The sequence below is a fragment of the Rhinolophus sinicus genome, linkage group LG02 (assembly GCF_036562045.2).
Source record: "Rhinolophus sinicus isolate RSC01 linkage group LG02, ASM3656204v1, whole genome shotgun sequence".
NCBI classification, from domain to species: Eukaryota; Metazoa; Chordata; class Mammalia; order Chiroptera; family Rhinolophidae; genus Rhinolophus; species Rhinolophus sinicus.
Genome location: NC_133752.1, coordinates 98,052,068 through 98,073,020, shown reverse-complemented (window position 1 = coordinate 98,073,020; position 20,953 = coordinate 98,052,068). Strand labels below are relative to the sequence as shown.

General features: G+C 34.5%; 2 protein-coding genes across 13 annotated transcripts in view; one reads left to right on the top strand and one right to left on the bottom strand.

The window, feature by feature from the left end:
* Window positions 1-13,364, top strand: part of ABI1 (abl interactor 1) — a 111,349-nt gene extending 97,985 nt beyond the window's left edge. For 4 of the 11 annotated variants that reach the window (XM_019749118.2, XM_019749116.2, XM_019749120.2 and 1 more), the window contains 4 exons: window positions 101-277; window positions 3,376-3,462; window positions 7,176-7,361; window positions 11,247-13,364. In XM_019749118.2, coding sequence (XP_019604677.1) covers window positions 101-277; window positions 3,376-3,462; window positions 7,176-7,361; window positions 11,247-11,422 — 626 coding nt within the window. In that variant the 3' untranslated portion in view covers window positions 11,423-13,364. The remainder of the gene's footprint in view (window positions 1-100; window positions 278-3,375; window positions 3,463-7,175; window positions 7,362-11,246) is intronic. The other 7 variants (XM_019749119.2, XM_019749121.2, XM_019749122.2 and 4 more) reach the window with 3 other exon arrangements.
* PDSS1 (decaprenyl diphosphate synthase subunit 1) overlaps window positions 13,170-20,953 on the bottom strand; it is a 36,592-nt gene continuing 28,808 nt past the window's right edge. The window contains exons 10-11 of one of the 2 annotated variants that reach the window (XM_019749127.2): window positions 16,413-16,493; window positions 13,170-13,627 (exon numbers count right to left, since the gene is read on the bottom strand). In XM_019749127.2, coding sequence (XP_019604686.1) covers window positions 13,487-13,627; window positions 16,413-16,493 — 222 coding nt within the window. In that variant the 3' untranslated portion in view covers window positions 13,170-13,486. The remainder of the gene's footprint in view (window positions 13,628-16,412; window positions 16,494-20,953) is intronic. The other variant, XM_019749128.2, reaches the window with a different exon arrangement.

Here is a 20,953-nt window from a genome sequence, read left to right as displayed (position 1 = left end):
ACGACTTCTTACTGAGAGTCCCTCTCTCTTTGTTCTGCTATTGGAGGTGACAAACAGTGCTCAAGTTCTTTGTTGGTTGCCTTTGACTAATGCTTTTCAGCGGCCCCGGGCTCAGCTCCTGGCTCCCAGTATGGCACAATGACCAGGCAGATTTCTCGACACAACTCTACCACTTCTTCGACTTCTTCTGGTGGATACAGACGGACTCCCTCTGTGACTGCTCAGTTTTCTGCTCAGCCTCATGTTAATGGAGGTCCACTTTATTCTCAGAATTCAAGTAAGCTTGTGCTTTGCAGGCGTACAGCAATAGTGGAACTCCTTTTGAAGGAAACTGAAACTGTTATTCTTACCAGTGATAGACAGCAATTGAAACCATACTATTTCATGTTCGTTTTTGCTTGAGGAAGTTAGTTCTTGAATTATTCCATTTAAAAAGAAATTGCTTATCTCTTTCTCTCAAAAAAATTCAGGCTTAGTATACTTGTATACTAAAATTTACTTTTAATATGCTTTCCTATATTTTTATTACTATAAACAGAACTAGAGAAGAACACCACTGAAATTAAACTGAATTAATTTTTATTGGCATATTTGAGGTTGTTCAATAACAGTAAAATTTAAAACACTGAACATCGTTTTTCTTTTAAAATAATATAATGAAATTGCTGGCTATCACTTTTAAGCTTGTTAACCTATGCTGAAATGAGTTGAGAACTATTAAAAAACATTTGTGGTGTGTGCTTATTCTGTCTCTGAATAATTATAACAGTAAGGAGGATTTTCTTTTGATGTCTTCCGTTTTCACCTCAAATTGCACATCTCAACACTAACTGCAATCAGTGTTTAAAGGTGATAAGATTAGAAAATAGTTTGGGCATGTAATGTTAGGAAGTTTGAATTACTTATGGTAGTCATTAATTTCGCTTTCCATAGTCAGACGCTTAATCCAAAACAGAAAAAACAGTTAAAGAAATGAAATGAGCCTGTCGTCCAGCATTTGTTACTGGCTTGAAGTGGTGATCACTGGGCCTAGATTAAAACACTTTCCCCATGTAATTTTTGTAGTAGCTACTTTCTAGACCTGTATGTTTTATTAGTTTACTTACAAAACACTGAATACTCCCCATGTGTACTTAGGAAGTTGGTTTAAGTTCTTTATTAGGTTGGTGCAAAAGTAATTGCGGTGTTTGCAATTTTTAATCTTAAACCACAATTACTTTTGCACCAACCTAATAATAATGCATGTTCTGAACATACATTTTAAAGCAGAGTTGGGGAAAAGTTACCTTATTTGTTTTTTGTTTAAATTCTAGAGTTAAAGATTGTGTTATAACAAAAAAACTCATAAGAATTGAAAACCACTTTAGCAGAAGTGTCAGATATCCCAAATTTATACAACCTTCTTTCTAGACTAAAATTGTCATCCAAACTATAATACTAAGAAACTTTACCAGTTAGAATTTTACCTCACATTTTCCCTGGTCTCCTTTGGTAGTGAAAGGTAGCTAAAGTCTGAATATTCCACAGATTATCTGATTATTAGCTCACTAGTTTCATGAACTTTTTTTTTCTTTTTCATGTTATGCTGCATTTTTAGATCCCATCTTTATGTTTCTTATTTTTCTTTTCATTTAGACACTTAATTTACTCTGCAAATAGAACTTTTGGTGATTTTTCACCTAATCCATGTTTGTGTAGTTTTATTTTAACATTACTTGGTGGGTGGGTTGCTTATTTCCAGACAAAACATTTTCATTACTGAATATCTATCTTTTGGATATTTTAAAGCAAATTTAGCCTTAAATTTTAAATATATTATTATATGTTGTCAGATTAATTATCCTTCAACCTGAGTTACTCTTGGTGTTGTAATAGTAGTAGATATAAATGTTGTTAGTGTTTTGATGTGCATATTTCTTTCTGTCTAAATGTGGTGGTAATGATTAGTAGCCTTTCTTTTTCTTTCGGTACTAACCAGCATGGCTAGTTAGTAAGGGTTGTTTCTAAAAAAATTTTTTAGATTTGTGGGAGTTCTTTAAAAATCAAAACCTGTAACATTTTATTCATTTAAGAGCTTTCTGTATACAGAATATCAGAATGAATGAGGACCAACTTCATAGTGCGTTGAATGCTATTTTTAGCCATACAGTGGATATTATTGAACATATATTGCTTTTTAAGTAATTACTTCTTTGAACACTGAACTTCTTTCAAATTTTTATGTTTACCAACAAAATTTGTAAATTGGTTTAATTGAAACTACCTTTCGATTACATGATCCTTGGGAACCAATAATTGTTTTTCTCTGTCAATTTAATGTCACTTCTTGGTGACTACCAGTAAACTGAATTTTGTGATACATTCTTGTTGACTTTTTTGAACAATTTTTGGCAGTTACTGTCTTGCTAAAATGAGACAAAGTGGTAAATGTATGTATGTTTACTTCCAGTTTGTTACAATTTTTAATACATTTGCTGCTCACATAATCATTTGGTATCAGTTTTTTTATAGATTATGTCCTCTCCAGAAAGAAGTTGGAATATGTTTTCAGCTACCCAGTGACTTGTTAGAAATTACTTCAGTGCAAATAATTCCATATTTTAACCTATTATTAGATCAGGTTTCCTTTTTTTAGAACACTGATAATAAAAAGGTCACTCTTGAAATAATATCCCATAAAACTCAGTGAACAATTAACATGGTATATGAAGCACTCTTATTCCCTAGTAAATTTAGGAGTGATGTCTTTAAAATTGTCAACTTAAAAAGTAACAGTAACCTTGTTTTACAAACAAGAGTTTTTCCTGGAGAGCTGTGTATAAATTGAGATATATAATAAGAACTGTCTTTAAAGGAAACCTGTGCTTAATGTAGTTATTTATACATGGAATAAATAGCTATTTCATGACATATTTATTTATGTGGGTTGTAATTTGGAACATTATCTGAAAGTTAGACAAACCTGTTGGGTTATAGAAATATGGAAACACAATATCCTGGAAACCTCTATCAGTATTTCACTATTAACTATTTTTTTTAAATTGTTTCCTTAGATTTTGAAAATTACATTGCATGAAAGTGAATGTGATGGTAAATTTAAATCTTCCCCGAACAATATAACATTAGGATTAAATAAAATGTATTTGCTTTCTAGTTGGCTAAGTACAACTCAGCTTTAGGTTTGCTAGGGGGTAATGAACTTGAAGAAGGTTCTGCAGGTTTTTGTTTTGTTTTTTGTTTTGTTTTGTTTCATTGGCAAACTGTTCTTTGCATACTTATGTTTGTGGTCCTTGTAACTGACTTCTGCTTTTTGTTTGTTTCCTTTTCTTTCCTTTATCTGTTTTACTTCCCCCCATACTGTGTTGTTGCTACCAGTTTCTATTGCTCCACCCCCTCCCCCTATGCCTCAGTTGACTCCACAGATACCTCTCACAGGCTTCGTGGCCAGGGTGCAGGAAAACAGTAAGTTTGGAAAAACTGAGCTATCAAAGAGTAGAGGCTGTCTCCTTATAGCATGCATGGCTGATAAGTCATCAGTTTTCCTTACTTTTTTTGGGACGCTAATCTTATCTTGAAAATAGGTGCAGATATGTTATTGAAACTGAAGAGCACGGTCTTCAGTTTTTTTTCTCTGGTGTGCATGATTACTGACCCATCTAAATTTCAAAACTGCGACTTTCTTACATATTTACATGATCTAAAACATGAAATCTGATCTTTGCAGATTCTTAAGGAAAGAATAATCAAACAACAGAAAGTTACATTGGATGGAAACTGCTAGCTTTAATAATTATTAGGGAAATTAGTTAGAAAAGATTTTGTATTCTGTTGCCAGCAAATTCATAAAGGCATAGATAGTTACACTGTGCGATTAAATTTATTATGCGCTTGGGACAGTTTTTTGTTTTCCCATTTAATTACACAGGTTTTTGGGGAAAGTTTTATAGCCTCAGATTTTGATACATAAATAATTTTGAACCTATATAAAGATTCATTGTTAGGATGAGAATGAATCTGCAAGAATAAGTAAATTATATCTATGATATCTATCCATGTAAGAGTGATAATCATTGTAGAGCCCTCTTTATGTTTTTGGCTACATGCAGGCTCATGAGGATTATTTATGAATATGCAAATCTGTCAGTTATTTTTAGGTCTTCTCTGAAGGAAGGTCAGAATTAATGAGTTTTGGAAATGCTTTTGAATATGTGGATTTAATTAGGATAGAGTAGTTTGTATTGCTGCCTGATTAAGGCTCTGGAAGATGTATAATCCTTGCTATCTGATCATAGTGAATGTTATTTGGCAAAATAAAGACTACCACAATCACAGAATTGTATTGTTGAGATTAAGATGGTGAAGTGGTCTGGGAGTAATTTACTTCTAGTAATTTGGGACCATCACCATGCAGATAATTCTCAGAATGGTTTGAACAAATGTGTAACCCACTTGACCAGCCCATCTTCTAGGAGACTACATTGTGGCAAATTCCATTGTTCAGCTTTTGCTGACCCTATTGTGTTACTCTACCTATTTCCTCCTTTCCTCTAGTCAAATACTTGTTTATTCAGTGTTATGTGCTAGTCTTTGGGAAAAATACAAATAGTCTAAGAGGAAGAAGTCCCTACCTTCAAGAAATAATATGTTTTAATGGATTTATAAAACACTGTACTTTCAAAATACTGAAATTTCTGAGTGTAAACCAACCTTGAAATTTGTTTATAAACTCTGATGTGTTTAAATATGTAAAAATAAGTGAATCTAATTTTAAAAATAAGTGAATAAGGGTTAATTGCTGGTCCTTAATGCTATAAGAGTTTAAAAACTAAGCCAGTTAAACCTTGTGAGCTGCCTTAATATCCAAGAAATATTAGGAACTACGTATTTAAAAATTACCATAATGAACATCCATTTAATGGGTCCAAAGCTCATTGCCTAGCTTTTTGGTAACTCTTTTTTTCATAGAAATTCAGAATGAATGTACGTTATTCTAAGCATGCCTGGTTTTTGCTAAAGAGATCCGTTTGGTACTATTTTAGTTCTTTTTACCAAACGTACGAACTTGAGTCAATCAGTCATTCCCCTCGTGCTGTTGAATGCTCAACTTTATTTGGCATCTATTTGCTTTGAAAGCATGTTAGGAAGATTGGTGAGAAACTGTGTATCAGTATCTTAAATGTTTTATAAACTACAAATTTTCTGTGTTCTCTTCAGTATTCAGTTTCTTCAATATTGAGTTCCACTAACTCAAAGTTGGTGATAATGAATGCATGTAGCAGTTAACCTATTAATAAATGTTTCAGTTTAAGACATGAGCCTTTAAAAAAGTCGTCAGTGTGTTTACATCTGTTTATGATTAACATCAGAAAACATTTTTGAACTAATTACAGCCAGTGCTAGACAAAGTATTATGCATAGAGAATTAGATTGACTGGACTCCTGCCCGTGTGTGTATAGTGAAGATAAGCCAGTGGCGATTCACTGCAGGTGGACATGAAGACAACTGAATGAAAACATTAAACTAATAAGTAATATATAAAATCCAGAGTAGATGCAATTGAGGGATTCAGGCAAACATATATAATTTACATTAAGCCAAATTAAGGATATCAGCTTTGGCTCTTTGATGGATTCACACCTATTTTCTTATCCTCTTACGAGTAATAGAAAGCTTTATGGAGTATTTATGGATAAAAATAAAATAGATCCAAGCATTCAATGGAAAAATAAATTGTAGACTATCAGAATTAGCATCACCACACAGGACTTGTTTTCTAATAGCCTTTTTCATCCCCCAGCAGGATAAAGTAGAAATCACAGAATTGAAGTGGTTATGGAAATAGGGCTGTTATGCAAATGTTTTAAGTCTCGGTCCCTCAGTTACATTCTTGGCACATTATTCCAAATAGGGTGGAGTAAACTTTAAAACCTGTGTTACAGATAGATTATCACTGCTTTTTTTTTATCACATAAATAGCCCCAGAAATTGACATTTGAGTTAGTATATTGGTATTCTAAATTTCTCCCCTGCAGTTATTTGTAAGTCCCGCATCAATTTGTACCAAAACATTTTCATGTCTTTAACTTTTAAAGAAATATGTGGATCAGAAATTTAAATTAGAATTAGTTGTGTTCTAGCTTTGACTTCCTTAATATTGAGAGCATTTGTTACCTGGTGTCTTAATAGTTCAGTGAACACAGTTCTAGCCTGACATTTTCCCATTTCACTGTTTACACTTTTGATTATTTAAATCACACACAGACACATACCACAACCATCTAGAATTTGAGGTATGAGTTGTTTTTATTGTTCTGCATGATACAAGTTACTTTCTGTTTGTTTTTTTTAATTACCTTCCCATAATACTTTATTTTTTAAAATCTTTGTTGTGGATGTATTCTTAGAAAATTGGATCTTTAGGATCTAGTCTCTCCCTCATCCCATCTTTATGTTTTACTAGCAATAATGCAAAAATCTTAGCTTGCTTTCTATGATACAAAAGTTGATTATGAATACAAACATTTTAAAAAATGTTCAGTGAGATTTGCTAGTTTGGAATTTCTTAATTTTTAATTTAGTTTTTTCTCATCTTGTTAAAATTTAAATAAAAGAATAGAAAATCTATACGTAAAAGCGGATTTAATACCACCACCAACTTTTCTTTTATTCTCCGTTAAAACAAACAAAAATATCCACCCACTGATTTCTGGGGAGCTAAAGATATTAAAAGCCAAAATCAGGGACATAAATGTGCACAGTGAATGGTTATCAAACCATTAATGTAATGTTATTCATTATGATTATTGTAGTCCAAATGAAAAAAGTGACTAAGGAACTAGGCTAAGAGTGACATTTGTTCTGATCTGAGCCTTGGAATAAGGAAACTTATTTACTCCTTTCTCCTTTAAAAAAAAAAAAAAAAAAGATTTTTGTCTCCTAACCTCCTTCGTTCATTAATTTGTAGTACTTCCTAATACCCTTATTTTTAGCTCATTTTATTACTGCAAAATTATTCTTAAGAGTAGTAGAAGCTTTAACACACCAAGCTTTTATTTCTAATCATTGCATGTTTTCTTATAGTGCATGCTGTATATGACTTAGAGCTTTCTTAAATTCTGTTAATTTATGAATTAGTCTAATTTTTGATTCAAATTAATTATCTGAATTTTTTTAGTTGCTGATAGTCCAACTCCACCACCACCACCCCCACCAGACGACATTCCCATGTTTGATGACTCCCCGCCTCCCCCACCACCACCTCCAGTGGATTATGAAGATGAGGAGGCTGCAGTAGTTCAGTATAATGATCCGTATGCAGATGGAGATCCTGCTTGGGCCCCCAAGAATTATATTGAGAAAGGTGAGATACAGTCATCACTGAATTGGTGTTAAGGAAAATAATCTAATTATAGAATTTTAGAGTTATGAAGAACATCTAATCCAGTATTTTTAACCGTTTGAAAAGCCTTACCAGCCAAAATGATTTCATTAAACCTTATTTCCTATACATTCCTAATGTAAAGGTAGGATTCTTAATGTTTTAAATTAAAAGTATAATGTATGTGTGCTTTTTCAAATGACATATGCTTCTAGCTGGAGATTAACTTGCCTGTATGCATTTCATAGTGAGTCATTTTTTCTTCCACAGGCAGAAAAAAGAAGTGAAATGATTTACTAGTCATATAATTAGTAAAGATTTCAAATAAAATTTCCAAGCTTATAATAAGAACAGATACCTTTCATATCTAAATATTTTAAAATATATTGGGACTATCACAAGAAAAAGCCTCAATTTAAGGTTTTCAGTCGGTTGATCTTATAAAAGAGAAGATAGTCATTTCATGAAATGATGTATAGTATAACTTCAATGTCCAAATTTACCTTAATTACCTGACCACTCACTTTTAAGTATCTATTAAGAAATAGTGGGTAGAAAAGAAACAAATCTTATTTTTAGAGAGTTTATTTGCTTTTTGTCATCCAATTCTGTGCCATATTTCTGTAGTGGTCTGGAAAATGCTTGTAATTTAGTTAATAACATTTGGCTGCATTTGAAATGTATTATTTCCTTCTATTGGCTTCACTGGATTAACTGACTTTGAGCAAGTAGGTGTAGCTCTTGAGATCTGTTGCTTTCTCTCCTGTCCAAATTTTGAATACATGGCTAAAAGTAAATTTGCTATTTCTCTTTTTTATATTTTTTAAACAGTAAATATTCTACATGTTGTTCAGGAAGTCTTGAATATTCTGCTTTACCTTCAGATTCTCATGTACTTCAAATAGAGACACGTTGTGGTTATTATGAGAGTGATAAACTTGAGTAGTCTTCAGTTGTGTTTTTACCTATATTGTCTGGCTTGGAAAAGCAAATTTAACTTTAAGTATCTATGAAATTGGGACTATTACATTTATATAAGTTGACAAATTTGGAATTATATAATGGTTAATATATTTGGAATCATATAATGGTTAATATACTTAGTAACAGAGCAGGATTTAAAAATACCTTCACAAGTTGAAATGATGAGTCTTAAAGCAGGGGTCATCACACATATTTTGTAAAAGACCAGATAAATATTTTTAACTTTCTTTAAAAGTGGAGGTATAATTGACGTAATGTTATATCAGTTTTAGGTATACAATGTAATGATTCGGTATCTGTACATATTGCAAAATGAAATATTTTCAACTTTGTCAGCCACAGTCTCTTGATACAACTATTCATCCCGACTGTTATAACACAAAAGCAGCCATAGACAATACAGAAGTGAGTGCATGTGCCTGTGTTCCAATAAAACTTGATACATAAAAAAGACAGTGGCTTGGATTTAGCCGTGGCCATTGTTTGCTGACCCCTCTTCTAAATCGAAACGTTGCTATTTAGGATTATATTTAAAGCTTTTAATAGTCACCTTTATAATCACAAGATGAATAAAACCTGGTTTAATAGGATTTCAGTTGACTATATTAATCAACAGTATGACATGGCTGTTCGAAAAGCCAGATTCCTAGGGTACATTAGCTAAACTTCAGTCTAATATGTACCAATCTCATCATATTCATTTATGTTAACTATTATTATGTCTAATTTTAAATACACATGTCACGATCTTGCAGACAGGAATGCCTTTAGAGAATATTCAGGAGGCCACAATGTCTAGAAAGTGCATCTATGAGAGACAGTTGAAAGCTTTATTTTTTTAAGTTGAGGAAAAGATTTCAGAGGGACTAGATAGCTATCTTCAAATTTTTATTATGTAGAAGTAGGATTTGAGTATTAAGATTTTGACTTCCAAAGAAACCTACAATACATACAGGAGGGAGAGTTTAGCTCTCTATATGGATTCGGGTCCTGGCATGTAGAATGCACATTGAATTGTTAATAGGTTAAGTACTCAGCAGTAGAAGTTATTATGTGAGACTGTGCTTTGGGGGAGAGGAGGTTGGGTGCGACTAGGTTACATTTACAAAGGGGACTTGGAAAATAGAAACATTATTAATTGAGGCCAGTACTTTTACCAGCTCTTTCTACGCCTATGAGTAGAAGAGGAAATAAAATAAGAACAAGAGGAAATAAAATTTTTATTCTGCTGAGTGACTGAGGGTGTCAAGCCTTTGTCATAATCAGTTTACAAGTCATATCAAAATTTAACCCATGACTGAATGCAAAGAAATTAATGTTACCAAAGTTAATAAATATTCATTGACAAATTAATAATCAATATTTTACTTTTTTATTATTACACTATTTTCTTTATTATCTCTAGCATTCACTCAATTTTCTTGGATGCTTTTTTAGCCAAAACTAATACCAGGATAATTTAATATTGTTTATTCTTTATGTTTTGGGGTTTTTAAAAAACTATGTCATTGAGCTTATAATCACAATACCATGATTCTGCTGCAGGATGAAAATAGAGGGAATGGATTTGTTGAGTTTATGTAATATAGTATTTTGTGCAGGGGATAAAAAGATTGCCTATTTTGATTTAGCAAATGCTGTAGATCAGTGCTTCAGGTCTCTTCCTTATTATAATTTAATTCAGAATAATTATGTGGAGTAGCCATCTTTTTAGGGGAAAAGTGAGTTCCAGAACACCTTAAATGTCTTAAAAGCTCTATTTTAAAAGCTACACAAGGTAAGTCAGTGGAGAAAATCCATATCACATACCATTTCACATATACCAGAAAATTACATATAATTTCAGAATTATTGTGCTATAAAGGCAGAAGGAAGGAATAATTAAATTCATAAACCAGTAGTTTGGAAAACTAGTAATTTTTTTTTTTTTTAAGTTTTATTGGGAAATATTGGGGAACAGTGTCAGTGTGCTTTACCAGGACCCATCAGCTCCAAGTCAAGTCGTTGTTTTCAGTCTAGTTTTGGAGGGCGCAGCTCAACTGCAAGTCAAGTCGTTTCCAGTCTAGTTGTGGGGGCGCAGTTCAGCTCCAAGTCAAATCAGTGTTTTCAATCTAGTGGAGGACACAGCTCACTGGCCCATGTGGGAATCGAACCGGCAACCTTGTTATGAGCACTGCGCTCTAACCAACTGAGCCAACCAGTCACCCAAAATACTAGTAATTTTTGATGCCTTTCCTTTCCAGAACACTGCAAAGAAAGTGAATATTTTGAACTCAAAGTAATCACAGATACCACAGAATTACAAACAGTTCTCTGGCTTAATGGGTCTTTACTCAGCTATTTCCCCTTAAAAAAAACAAAAAGTCCTATGACCTTAAAGTGTGTAAATATTCTGTGAATGATTCTAAATATAGCCTCATAAATTACATGAATGTTTTCCTTTGATTGAGTAGGATGAGCTTTACCTCCCACTATATATGTATTTTCAAATTAGATAGCTGTATTTTCAAATTAGATGCAGCTTTGCCCAATAGTTATTTTGGAAAATGGTGTTTTGCATATGGTTGGCACTTATTAGATATTTGAACAAATGAATTGAAATATCTAATAAATCCTAAAATTCAGAGATATTCCCCAATAGGTAGAAACTAATGATGTCTCTAGCCTAATAATAACTAGATTGTTAATTTGGCCCTAAGATAAAGCTAGTGATTTAGGCATATGGTTTGGCCACTGCTCTACCTGTATTTATAAATGTAAGAATTAAAAATATTCATAAAAATAGTTCTGCTATATTATGGATTTAATTGACATTATATTTTAAAATTCAGTTAAATGTTGGATGGAGTGTACTCATGTGTTATTTTGACTCTTTCTCCATAGTTGTGGCAATATACGATTATACAAAAGACAAGGATGATGAGCTGTCATTTATGGAGGGTGCAATCATTTATGTGATAAAGAAGAACGATGATGGTTGGTATGAAGGAGTTTGCAATCGAGTGACTGGTCTGTTCCCTGGGAATTATGTTGAATCAATCATGCACTATACTGATTAAACTTTTTTTTTTCTTTTAAAGTAGGTTCTTATTATTACTCAGTCATACTGTGGGACTATTAATGGGTAACAGAATTGTCTTAAAATGTTTTAAAATGTGCCCATATTTTCAGGACATGCTGTTTTATTGGAATAATTGAATGTCTACCTGTAAGCATAAATCTTTGAGGCAGTTTGTATATTGCTAAACAGCAATTTATACAAGAAGCTGCCCATAACTGATTTTGCTTATGTACTTACTTACATAATGTTAACTTTATGACCAGCCTAAATATTCTGGGAATATGGAGTATAATATATAACAAATCATGATTCAGATTGTACCTTTACATGTTTTAGTGAGCATGGTTACTAATGCTATGTCAGACTAATATTAAAATCAGAAACTTAAATGCTGGTGCTGGTCATACTTTTTGTTTAGACTCTCATTCTTGAAATATAACTTTGTTTAAAGCATGCATACAAATTTATGTATTGACATATACTTTAAAAAATCCAAGATGCTTCCAATTTGTGTAATATTTACTTGGAGTACTCGTACTTAGGTCTCTTGAAATGAATCGAGTCTCTAAGTTTTCCATGTGAAACAAAACAAAAAAAAGGTTATCTGTAATGTTGTAATTTGTACCTAAGTTTTTTAATGAGTGAATTTGCATTATAAATTTTTTCCATTCATAAATATATAAGTGAACCAAAGGTTTTTGTCCTTTCCTTCACTGGTTTGCTTTAAAAAAAATAAATAAAAGATACTGATTTATTGCAGAATTATGGTCTATTTTCTCAGTATATTAACTTGGAAAAAAATTTTAGCCTTATTTCAACTTGTCCCCACATCAATGTGATTGATTCTTGCAGATTTAAAATCTGTGGTTATTTACAATTCAATGTACTTAATTGTTTTTCTAAAGTAACTTTTTTCAAAGCTAAGAAAATGTGTAAAAGTATACACATTTTGTGGGTAAGATTCTTAAGCACTGCTGTTATCAGTCTTTCAGTTTTCCAGTGGACTGCTGCATACTGGTTTGACGAAAGGAAATTATAAGTATCTTTTACATACTGTTTTGTAGATGTGAATGCGATTGATTTTTGAATAGGCACAAATTAATCCATTACCTGGCACTAGCAGCATAAAGATTTTTATAATGATTGGGAAAAAAGGTAGATCATATATTAATCAGCAAACAAGGATATACCTGACCAACAGATTTGTATTGTCTTTTGACATAATTGAAATGCAACACATGCACTTTGTGTGTCTCCTCTTAATTTAAGGGAGGTTTAGGATGTTTTCTCTTGTGTATAATTCTGTATTGCCTGGGATGTTAAAGTAGAGCACCCAAGTGTGGGTTTCTGTGTATTGAGGAATTGTTTGGATTTCTAATTACAGTTACTGGGCGTTACAGACTTACAACAACATAGTAAATGGTAAGGCTAGTGCAAAATATTTAATTCCTGCAAATTAAAGACCATTGCTACCAAATCAGTATGACTGTTGCATATGCATTTTGCCTTTGTTAATTTTAAACATAATTGCAGTATCACTAGTGCTCCGCTAGCTACCTTCTTCATTTTTTTGAGTGGAATATTCTCTTAATTTTGTATTTAACGTCTAAATTTTATGTACAGTCTTTTATAATAAACCATTCTCCTATATGAAGTTTTGGATACTGTTAAAATCTAATGCGGATTGAAATGTAGACCTCACAGTTCTCTGACCTTTTACTCCTATAGTGAAATAAGATAAACTGTTTGAATTTTAACATTGATTATTTATTTGTGTAATGGCTTTACATGTGAATATTAACAGTGTAAACAATACCACATACAACCATCCAGGTACCTTGATTAGAATTTACAGGACCAGAACGACAGATTCAGATGGTTTAATTACATTTAAAAATTTTTCTGAAAAACTTTGCCAATAAAAAAAAAATTGCCCATCATTAAGGTTGAAATGATTTTTTAAAATGATTTTTGGTTATCTGCACATGAAGCAAAGTATATTCCACAAAATTCTTTAGGCACAGTCTGGTAAAATAGCTGCCAGAAATAACTGAAAGACATGTCATTTATCTCTTGTAAGTACAGTTTCCGAGAGTTGTATGAGAGCATCTCTTTCTGGGGATGGTCGAAGTTTACTGATCTCTCTTATTGCTTCGTGGCAGTACCGCTGGGCGAGGTAGGTTGTTTGTTGCACACCATCACTCTGTGGGGCACAGAGAAACAGGAGAGATGCGTGTTACCCTGATCAGCCCTGGATCAGCTCTTAAAGTCGTTAGAATGAACTAAAACATACCTCTAAGGTTTGATTCATTAATAGCCAAACTACGTTTCTAAAGTTCTCTTCAGCTCAGAGTTCCAGCTTCCTCTGCCTGCTTCTTTAAGGCGCCTTCCCAGACTGAAGCAAAGTTTTACTGTTAGCATGCAAAGCACCTACCTCATTAATATCAAGAACCATCTATTTCCCTGTTTTTAATTTAAATATTAGAGTTTTAAAAAGTTCTACATGTATAAAATATCTATACAATAAATTTTTAAATGAAAAAATCTACAATGAAAGTTTAAAAAAAGAATATGTACTAATAAAAGTAGACAGAAGAGCTGATGATGAAAATCAACAGTTCTTCCATAGGCACCAGGTTTTTTATCCACGTTTTATTTTTTAATGATCAATTTTAGTTATTATCTATTGCCTTTCTACTAAGAAAAACGAGGATTTAGCCCACCCATACTATGGTCCTAATTTGATCATTATATTGCTATTTTTAGCTTTTCTTTTTAAAGATTTTTTAAACTAAAATATAGCTAATTCTCTTTAGTTTTTCTGTTGATGACTTTTGCCATCGTGTGGTATCACTTTCTGACTTGATCTTATATGAGGAAACCAGTGCTGCTCTTCTTTCTGCTTTTAACTAAACTTTTACATTATAGATAAGTTTGCATTCTATTCTGTAGCCATGTTTTTATGTCGGTTCTTTCTAAAAGCTGAACACTGATAAAATTATTATTTCCATGATGTAAAAAATGTTTACTGTAGAATCAAGTAAACAATTTTATTTCCTCTCCATGGTTCCAAGTTCATGATGCCTCTTTCATTGAGAGTAAAATATCCCTAACATGGTTGGGGATATGACTTTCTATACCAATTGACACAAAATATGACACAGTTTAGTTTGCTGTGCCTTATTATAAGTACAGAAGCCCACTTCTGAATGTAACTGCCTCCTTTCTTTCCTCTTGGGAAAGGATCTCTTGATTCCTAATATTTCTAATGCCTTAATCATTCTATTCATTACTTAAGACTGACTGCTTTTTAGCTGTCGTACAACTGCCATCGCAGGATGACTTTTCATTGAACTCTTAGGTTCATTTCACTGGTTTTTGTACCTACGTCTTTCTCTTACTTGGTGTTTTCACACCTGCTGAAATACATCCACAAGTAGCTTACCCGGAAAATTTGTATTGGAAGCCAACTTTTATCCTTAAGTGTGATAATGACTTTTACCTCCAGAGCATATAAAATTCTAGGTCTAAAAGGTTTCCTCACCATTTGGAAGGCCTTACTCATGGCCTTCTGGCATGCAGTGTGTTTGCTATACACTGAGCCAGTTTTGATCCCTTTGCCTTTTGTAGGTGACCACTTTTTTCTTTGGTTTCATTTTTAAATTTTCTTTCTCAAATATCTGTCACATGATTGTACTGATCCTCTTAAGAGCTTTTCTCATTTTCCTCCCTTGTTTACATTTGGGAAGATTTCTTCAATTCCACTTTCCAACTTTTCTTAGCAGTTAGTTTTTCACAATCATTTAAAATTTCTCAGAGCTTGTTCTTATTCATTGTTTAAAGATACTATCCTGTTCTTGTTTTATGATGTAGTTATTTTTGAACCCCCCTATTTATATCTAGAGGTCTTTGGAGAATTTGTTTAGAGAACATCCTGTGGATTTTTTTCTAAGTGCATTTATGCCTAGGCTTGCTGGAACGTCACTGTTCTGTGTAAGAGCTACAATTAATTTCCTTCTTTTCAGTTCCACTTATCCTTTCAACCTGCAGTCATACTCTTGGTTCTGAAGCCAGGACCTCTCAGGCACAGCATCTTCTTCATCAGCGACAGCCCCTCTCATATTGAGTTTTTAATAGTACTGCCAACCCACCCTCTAAAAAGGTGGTAACCCATAGCAAATTATGATGCATAACAGTATAAAAAGTTAAAAAAGAAATACAGCCTTTGGAGGGGTTTTGCTTTTTGAAAATTAAAAGAATCTGAAAGGTAGTCATTCGGAAGTTTTTCAAATATTGGACTAACTATAGATCTCAGATCATACTTCCTTATTAAAAATTGCTTGCTCCATCTCATTAACTAGATCTGTTGGCTCCAAATGACTTTGGATTTGAATATTAGAAACAGCTCATTCTCAAGAGTCATTGAAACTTAAAATATTCAACGGAAAAGTTCTGAGGATATGTGGCAGTATATTTGAAATAAGCTTATATATAGCTCCAAAGGTTAAATAGTTCAGTTTGCCTGTGTTAGTTTAATGTTTTTTTCATGTTAACATTTCTTTAGTCACACATTTATGACAGTTATATAGGATGGTCCAGGAAAAGACCAATTTTGAGTAAATTGCTGTAATAGTCCAGCCATGGCAAGGATGAGGACGTGGACTAGATTGGAGACCAGTCTGGGTGACTGGTGCGTATGGGGAAGACTGGTTCCAAACCAGTGGGTCTCAACACTCGCTGTACATTAGAATCACTTGGGTAACTTTCAAAAAATATTAATGTCCAAGCCCTACCCAAGAACAATTAAATTAGAATCTTTGGCGAAGAATTCTACACAAGAAAAATGAATTCTACAAGTTTTCCCTTCTCGGTTTCTGTCAAATCAAGAATGGACCGGAACTTGGTTTTGTACCTAAAATTTAATGTTAAATTTTGGTTGGTTCAAAAACTGTTACACTGTACCTGCTGTTTTTTAGAAATAATCTTACCTGTAATACGTATTGTCGGGCTTTGTCCACATCTCCTGGCAAACTGAACCGTCTCATTATCATAGCATTCATTTCTGGGAACTAACCATAAAGAAAGAAAACCTATTTATTGCTCTTGGCAGAATCATATGTTCTAATACTAGTTTGTAACAATAGGAGATAATAAAAGGAGCAAACAAAAAGGTGATTAGATGATGTAGGGGAGCGGTAAATTGTAACAACTAAAGAAACAGAGCTAAGACAGACACTCATTTTCCGTGCCCAGGGCCTGGGCTGGAGCACCGTGTTCATCTGATGTTCTGTTCTATCCTTGGTCCAGTGCTGAGTAAGGAAGAGAAAGAACAGTACATCTCAAAATCTTTCTGACTTCTCTACGGTTCTCGAATTTTCGATCTCACCAGAATCACCAGAGGCTCAAGCCTCTCCTCCAACTTTCTAACTCAGAAGGGGTGGGCCTGAGCATGTCTTCTAACAAGTTCCCAGGTGATACTGATTCTGCTGGTCTCCGCTGGCATTTTGAGAACCACTGACCGAGCATGAGGGTGGGAGTTAGGCATTCTATGTCTAGTACAGTCTTTCCCTGAAAATAACATCTAATTGGATCATCAGCTCTAATGCGTCTTTTGGAGCAAAACTTAATATAAGACCCGGTCTTATTTTACTATAATACAAGACCGGGTATAATATAATTTATATAATACCCGGTCTTATATTAAGTTTTACTCCAAAAGACGCCTTAGAGCAGATGGTCCAGCTAGGTCTTATTTTCGGGGAAACACAGTGCTAAGTTGAGTGACACTTAAAAGCTACTGAGGTTTCTGAGCTGAGGGTTACGAGCAGAGCTCTGCCTCAGCAGTGGGTTAGAACAGCGCTACTCAACGCTGACCGCACACTGGCGTCACTTCAGGAGGTTTGTAATACAGTGGCCTGATCTGCTCCCAAAGACATTATATTGGCTTGGGGTTTGCTCTGGGCCTCAGGATTTTAAAAACTTTCCGGGTGTTTTTAATATGTAGCCAAGGTGGAGTACCAGTGAATTAGAGGAGACAGGTAAAAATACCCAGGTTACTGTAGTAAATTATAAAGACCAGTGTTATGCTGATGGCAATAAGGAAAAAAGAAAACAGGAACAAAAGGCACCCAAGAGAAAAATCTATATTCTGTGATACTTAGCAACAATTTAGGAGCATTGTCACCAATAACAGAATCAGGAAGCCAGGACACCAAATCACTTCATTTTCTAGATCAGCTCTAGTGCTGGTGCTGCCACAGCTGAGTGAGTTGCTAAACCTCTTGGGTCTTAGCCTCCTCACCTGTGTCATGGAGATGCTGGACTACATGGTCTGAGATCCATTAGCTCTAACAGCTTATGGTCCCGCAAAGTAAGAGGCAAGATGATGTGTTTGTTTTGGGCACGTCTCAGTGCTTACAGCAGTTGCCAGTTTTTCCCTGGCACTGAGCCTGAAGGATGAAATAAGTTGTCCTGTAACTACCACCAAGGTATTGGTAATCCAGAAGGAAAAGTAGGGCACACACAGAAAAACCTCAACCAGATGATGGCAGATTAGGACTTAAGAGTGTTCCTTTCAGGGTAAAGTATGTGTCAGAACAAAGCTATAAACATGTAGCGACTGCTAACGTGCTTATCACATTTAAAGCGCCAGCAACCTGTTAGTCCTTAAGGGAAAACCAGTAATTTGCTTTAGTTTATGGTCTTTTAAGAATAATTTAAATATTATAGGAAACAAATCAGGAAAGCTCAAGTCAATCAATTTTAGTGGTTAAAAGTCAAATCAAGGAGGCAATTTATTAGTTTATTAATACCAGATTCCAAAATCAGATTTCTAGAAGGCTATATGGTCAAAGCTGATGTGATCCTCCTCCTGGGCATCTGGTAAAATTACCTTGTTTATGGTGTTTGAGCTTTCTCGGCAGTAGTAACAAGTGTTGTAAAATGTGCTGATTAGATGGTTTTTCTGATTCCTTTTACTATAAAAAGCATTGTGAAAGCAGTTTGAAAAAAAAACATCTGCATTGAGTGTGGCTACATCCTTCCTTTGAAAGATGTACTGTGTGCAGTTTTACTATGCAAATATCAAACTCTTCCCGTAGGCACTCTTCTGTTCCCTTAGAGTGTATGTGGAAAAGAAATGAGAAACATAGGAAGAACCATTTGTCTGCCTACAGATTTAATGAGAAATAAGAAAATTTTTGTTTGCTCCGACTTTGTTTCATGAGTAGGAAAACCAGCTGTGGAAGAATCAGATTCTAACTCTGTACTGTGTAAACTACACCATACACTAAACTACAAAGGTGGTCAATAAATTGGAGTGAGCTTAAACAAAGCATGGGAAACTCTGGTACCAGCTGCTCACACTAGCAAAAGCCTGTGTGGCTGGTGCAGGGGCTGGTGATGGTGACGGCAGTTGGGAAGTACAGCTCCAGGCTGACATTTAGGTCTGGTGACTTACTAAATAAGGAAGAGAAGCAGAAGAAGAAAGGGAAAGACCTTTTAAAGGCTATTTGAGAACTAACTAATGTAGTATCACCAAAACAAAAACAACAACAAAACCCACTTCCATTTTGTTTGTGAAGATCTCAAAATCTGACCTATATCCTCGTTAAAGATCTAACATGAGGTTTTTGTTCTTAAGGAAAATATGTACACACATATACATGGAAGGATACTGTCATCACTGGGACCTCCCCAGAAATCTTGAAACTCTTCTTAAATCCCCTATACCAACTGCTATCCAGAAACCCCTTCAGAGAGATGTTAAAAATGGTGAATTCCAAAGAGGGAGTTTCTATCAAGTTGCTTGCTGGGTCTAATAGATGCCAAATTCCCCGGGCTAAGTTCAAAAGGAGAAGCAGTTTCCCAAGATTGATGGTCTTGGTCCAGTGAGGCTGTTCACCAATGGAAAAATTCAAAGATTTACCTCAATCTGCAAATAAAACTCACCTGCCTCTGGAAAGAGATTATAAACCTCTTTCAACTACTCCACTAAGTGGGTAGATTAATTACAAATAATGAAAGCTGACACAGCGACTTCCTTAAGCGTTGTCAGTGCATTTTCACTGGTGTGCCAGAGCACACCAGTTAACCTACTTTGAGGGAAGACCTACTGGGGATCAGACCAGCTCATCAGGTACTAGCTTTTGCAGTGGCAATATTATTGTGTAGTAAAATGAATACTGTCTTAGACCTGGAATGTTTAACTACCTGATGTGCCATTTACCAAGTGTTTAATTTTCGCCAAGTTTGAGCATCACTTTATTTGCAGAACGGACATAACACCTACTGCAAAGGCGAGTTCATTGTGAGATTAGAGAAAATGTATAAAAGAATCCTTTGCACACCATGAAAACGATGCATTTTCATTTAATGGAGATACTGCACATTCTCATGTTATTTTTGGAACTTGTTTCACCCCAAATCCATTTTAGCCCCATAAATCTTTTGACAGACAGACTTCTGGCCATGAATCCCTTTTTTGACAGTGTCATCCTTAGTGGAATCTAAACTTGATGTTTTATATGAAAACAACTTATAAATACATATTTGACTAACTTTGGCCCATGCGCCACAAGAAAGAACGATCAGCCTACGTAGGAAACAGCTCCTGCCCAGAGTCACTCACTTCCTGCTCAGCCTCCTTCCGTGTTCCCTTTTCTAAGGCTGCAATGTGCCTTTTCACTCCTCCCAATGCCTTATGGGCAGATGGGAAAAGTGGCGTCTGGTGAGGGTGAGTGTGTGCCTCGTGATGCTGGGATTTCCAGTGAAATAAAACCTGTGGTTTGGGGCACTGTAAGCTTTGTTCCTTTTCCTTGCCTTTTTTTTTTTTTTTTTTTTTTTTTTAATTTAAAACCAGCATTTTTCAACTCTTGCAGATGAGGACAAATCAATATGGAGGGGTGGTCTGTTTCCCCCTGACTGTGCCCCTCTATACCTGAAAGTTAAATGAGTTATTACTCCTCTGGTTTGTAGAGGGAAACCAGAGGGAAACTGATTTGTAGAGGGAAGCAAATCAGTTTCTCTTGGAATATGTTCATGGTGAAACAATCAGGAAAGGTAGCCATTCTCAATCAATCACCTTCAGGTTGAAGTAGGACTCGGCTGTTAACTTGGTATCATGGGATTCGTGACAATTATAATTGTTAAGATTTCTCAAAGGATAGCTTTTTAGGAGACAGCTGCTTCTGGGAAAGGTCTGTTCCTCAGGCATCTTGTTAACCTCAGGGCCTCGCTATATGAGTCTTTGCTGAGCTGGCAGAACCTCAACGTGCTCTGTCCAGCTTGTTCTTTGTTCACATTTACTAACCAGCCTCTGAAGAGTAGATAGATTAAGGTTTTCAGTTGTAGAGATGGTAGCCAGTGACCAATCAGAACTTCCAATCTCAGGCATGCCTTTACATGGCTGATGAATCCTCTGCTTTTTGGTGGGTTAATGGTAAAAAGAAAATGTTCCTCACTCACGCTTTAATGTGTACAAGGGGATTTTATAATTTTTTTGTCAGCACTTGGCACATGTATTAATTTT